This window comes from Pyxicephalus adspersus, chromosome 11 (genome assembly GCF_032062135.1).
Source record: "Pyxicephalus adspersus chromosome 11, UCB_Pads_2.0, whole genome shotgun sequence".
NCBI lineage: Eukaryota > Metazoa > Chordata > Amphibia > Anura > Pyxicephalidae > Pyxicephalus > Pyxicephalus adspersus.
Window position 1 is genome coordinate 3,120,106 of NC_092868.1, and position 4,103 is coordinate 3,124,208.

Sequence of the window (4,103 nt, forward strand, 5' to 3'; positions counted from 1 at the left end):
AAGGGTACAAATAGACCTACAGTGGACCCAATCAGATTGGAGTCTGGGGATTAGGATCAAACTTTTCTTGATGAGCACACAGGTGTGGTCAGGGCCATGAGTTCGGATGGTTTTTGGGACACAAATACTCATTGTTAATCAGTTATGCTTGGAGGATCAGTAGGGTCCAAGTACATCTAAATACCTGTGAGTACACAGGTATGATCAGAGATGGGTTTGATTGGTCTTTGGAGCCCAATACTGGGTTGGTGCTGCTGCTCAGACACATGGATGCTCATTGTTTATGGGTTGGGCATGGGTCAGAAGGGTTCAAATAAATCTCTAAATGGACCTCAATTAGATTGCAGTCTGGGGCTTAAAATTATCTTGATGAGTACACAGGTATGGTCAGGGCAACGAGTTCAGATGGCCTTTGGGGCTCATAAGTGGGCTTATATTGCTGCTCAGAGACACAAATGCCTAATATTCATGGCTTAGGCTTGGAGGGTAAGAAGGGTCCACGTACATTTACAGTGGACCCCAATTAGTTGTTTGGGGGTTGAAGTTAAACCTTCTTTGACAAGCACACTGGTATGATCAGGGGACAGGTTTGGATGGTCTTTGGGGCCAATGAGTGGGTTGGTCATGCTGCTTAGATACATAGATGCTTATTATTCTAAGGTTGGGTTTACAGGATCAAGAGGGTCCAAGTACAATTGCTGTGAACCCAAACAGATTACAGTATGAGTCTTAAAGTCACACCTTTTCTTAATAGCACACTGGTGTGATCGGAGATTGGTTTGGATGGTCTTTGGAGCTCATTAGTGGGTTGGTGGAGCTGCTCAGACACATGGATACTCATTTTCCATGGGTTAGGCTTGAAGACTCCATTCAGATTGCAGTTCAGGGATAAGAGCAAACTTTTCTTATAAGTAACACAGGTATGATTAGGGCCACGAGTTTGCATGGTCTTTGGAGCCCAGGAGTGGGTTGGCAATGTAGCTTAGAGACACAAATGCTCATTGTTCATAGGTTTGGTTTCAAGGTCAGAAGGGTCCAGATACATCTGCAGTGGATCCAATCAGATTACAGTCCGGAGCTTTAAATCACATCTTTCTTGAAGAGCAAACAAGTATGATCCCATGAGTGGGTTGGTGCTGCTGCTCAGACACATGGATGCTCTTTGTTCATGAGTTATCCTTGGAGGGTCAGAGGGAACCAATCATGCACAATGGACCCCAATCTGATTGCATTTAGGGACCTTGCCCTGATGGTGTCATGAATGCGATTAGGGGTCAGACCCCAGCTCTGTTAGTAGTCCTGACCCTTTAATAATATTAGTTGATGATCAAGGCTTGGAGGGTCAGAGGGGACCCAGAATTTAAGCATGTGTCTCCAATCACCCTAGGGCAAAGGAATGAGTATAAGATGCTTTTTTGTTATTGCTGTCGATGCACATTTTATAAAATTCGGATCACGCAAGAACCTTAAAATATATAATGATGATCCTGCCATGTTGATCCACAGACATGGTCCGCTGTTATTACCATCAGGAATCTGCCCCTAGAAATGCCTCGCAGCCATTGTTGGACGGTATGTAGATAGGACCTGGCTGAAAAGAGGCTGCATGGGGATGTAATAAGGAATAGAAGATAAAAACATGGCAATTATTAATGATAACCAGATAAAACTCAATGTTATTCTCACCTTTCAGCGCTTTCAAATCAATGGGTGGCCAATGTACAAAAATGTCCAAAACGTGGTTGTGCACTATTTTTGGCAAGGCATTACACCACCATGCATGCTAGTGCATTACCTTGTGTTGTGGCTTGCTGCAAATGTTGCAGCTTTTTTGCCAGTTGGGCGTTGAGTTGCCGAAGGTCAAAAATGAAGGTCACCACATTGCATGGAATGTGGTTTGGGTTGACACGCCAATTTACCATAATGCACTGCACTACACGTGTGAATGGGCTCACTGCTGCGAAGAAAAATAAATGTCATCTTAATGCATGTAACGCGTTTTGCGGTGACACATACACGTTTACTCCAGTGCAGCGTACAGATATGGTGTGAATGGGCCCAGTGGGAAGCAGTGGGTCCCCCATTCTGCCAGTTTTTATATCCACCGACTTTCCTGGCCCCCTACAATGTAAAAAGTCAGACTAAAATAAGTTGTATTGACTCGTCATTCACCCGGCGGCCCCTGAACGGCAGGTTTTCACCACTCCAGCTCTTTTTTCCATTTTCTGTGTCTTGGTTACGTTCCCTTCCCTTGTATCTACAACGGAGTTATCTATTCATCTGTGCTGCCTCTCTCCCTCTGCTGCTCTTTCCGTCTCTTCCTCCAGTGGGCCGGGCCTAGCTAAGTTCCTCTTTAATAGAAGCAGATTGAGCAGTAATAAAGCATTGACAGCAAAGACAGAGAACGAGCAGGGTGAAGAGGACAACAAGGCTGGACCCCTACAGGCAAGACCCGCCGTGCAACGAGGGCATGAGTTCCCCTCCATCCGCCTCTAGGGGTAAGTCATCAATATTAAACATAACTCAATGTTACATTGTATCACAGCAAGACATTCACTTAGTGAATTGTATCTTATACTTCTGGAGTCTGTAAAGGGTATCAGGGCATCTCCTCTGCTTGGTGAGGTCTTTATAGATTGTGATGGGTGATCAACAGCTCACCCATGGCATCCATCCAAGGGGGCACCGGATAAACCTCAAAAGCCTGCGAGTGAAAGAAAGGGAAACCTTTAAAGACTGAATATGAAGAATGAAACAATTGCTAGAAAGGGACTTCAATGAACTTTAAAGACATTTAAAAATATGCATTGCCATTGATTTACATTATGGCATTGACTTACCTTTTGGAGGTAGGTGCTGTTACCCAAATTTAATACCATTTTTTTAAATCTTATTTGGATTTCCTTTCTTTTGATTGGTCGGTGTTCCATTCGGTCCGTCCCAATATAGAAGTTTTTAATTCTATTTTTTATCCAAAGGTTTATGGATTGGCTCACACAGAAAAGATAATGAGTGCAAAAATCCAATGGCTGCCCAGGGAACAATTCATGGGACTTCAGGATAATTAATATTCATGGACTGCCATGGTCGCTAGTTAATATTTAAAATCCTGTGCAGATTAAAAATTCAGAACAAGCAGAAAAAAAATGTTTTAAACACGCCATCATTCATCTCTGTATCTATAACGATCCCAGTGAAATTAATTCTTAAAATTCCCAAATCTGGCCCTGTGTATTTCTATGGGGGAGGAAGCTTGGCAGCCTGTCAGGTCTGTAATGTAAACGACCAGCGGGTGTTTCTGAGCTGTTAGAAATCATCTGTCTCCTAGGGGTCTATTTATAAAGCAGTGACTCTGACACTTATAGAATTACTCACTGGTGAATAATCTTCTGGGCTCATGTTTTTCAATGGCAGTGATTGATTCTCTACCAGTGAATGTCAGATTCACTCCTTATCCTTATAGACCCTCCGGAGTTTTTGTTGTGATCTTCAAGATGGAATTACATCACAAAAACAGCAGCTAGACAGGTAAGTGAGATCTTGTTTTAAAGCTCTTTTACTGCTCGTTAATATTTCACATCCATGGTTATAGGTAAATCTGTGTATTGTGATTCAGTAGCCCAGAGAGTTTGATGAAAGCTTTACAAAGTTGACAAATTTGTCCTGCGGGAAAGTAACACCCATTAGGCTCTGATTTCCTTCTAACTGCAGTTCCCCAGCTGATTGGATGGTTGAAGACAGACAATGCAATCTGATTTGTTGTTCTTCCCGAGTAATAGTAATAAAGCCGATTCTCCGTATTGATCACATCGGCGGCACCGGGCGTTCTCAGATTGATGGGGGGAGGGGGTACAGGAAATTTTCACTATGGGTGAATATGTAAATAGCGAAGTGGTGTAAACTCCTATGACTAATCACACCGAATGATTTGATTAACAAATATTCACTATACATAATATGGTGCGGCCTGAAAAACAGATAGATAGATAGATAAATAGATAGATAGATAGAAAGATAGATAGATGGATAGATAGATAGATAGAGGGATAGATAGATAGATAGATAGATAGATAGATAGATAGATAGATAGATAGATAGATAGA

The 4,103-nt window shown here is 42.4% G+C and overlaps 1 protein-coding gene across 1 annotated transcript in view; it reads left to right on the top strand.

The window, feature by feature from the left end:
* The first annotated feature begins 2,354 nt into the window (after positions 1–2,354).
* Positions 2,355–4,103, top strand: part of NFKBID (NFKB inhibitor delta) — a 14,584-nt gene continuing 12,835 nt past the window's right edge. Inside the window, exon 1 of the mRNA XM_072425602.1 lies at positions 2,355–2,498. Within this exon, the coding sequence (XP_072281703.1) occupies positions 2,471–2,498 (28 nt within the window). The 5' untranslated portion in view covers positions 2,355–2,470. The remainder of the gene's footprint in view (positions 2,499–4,103) is intronic.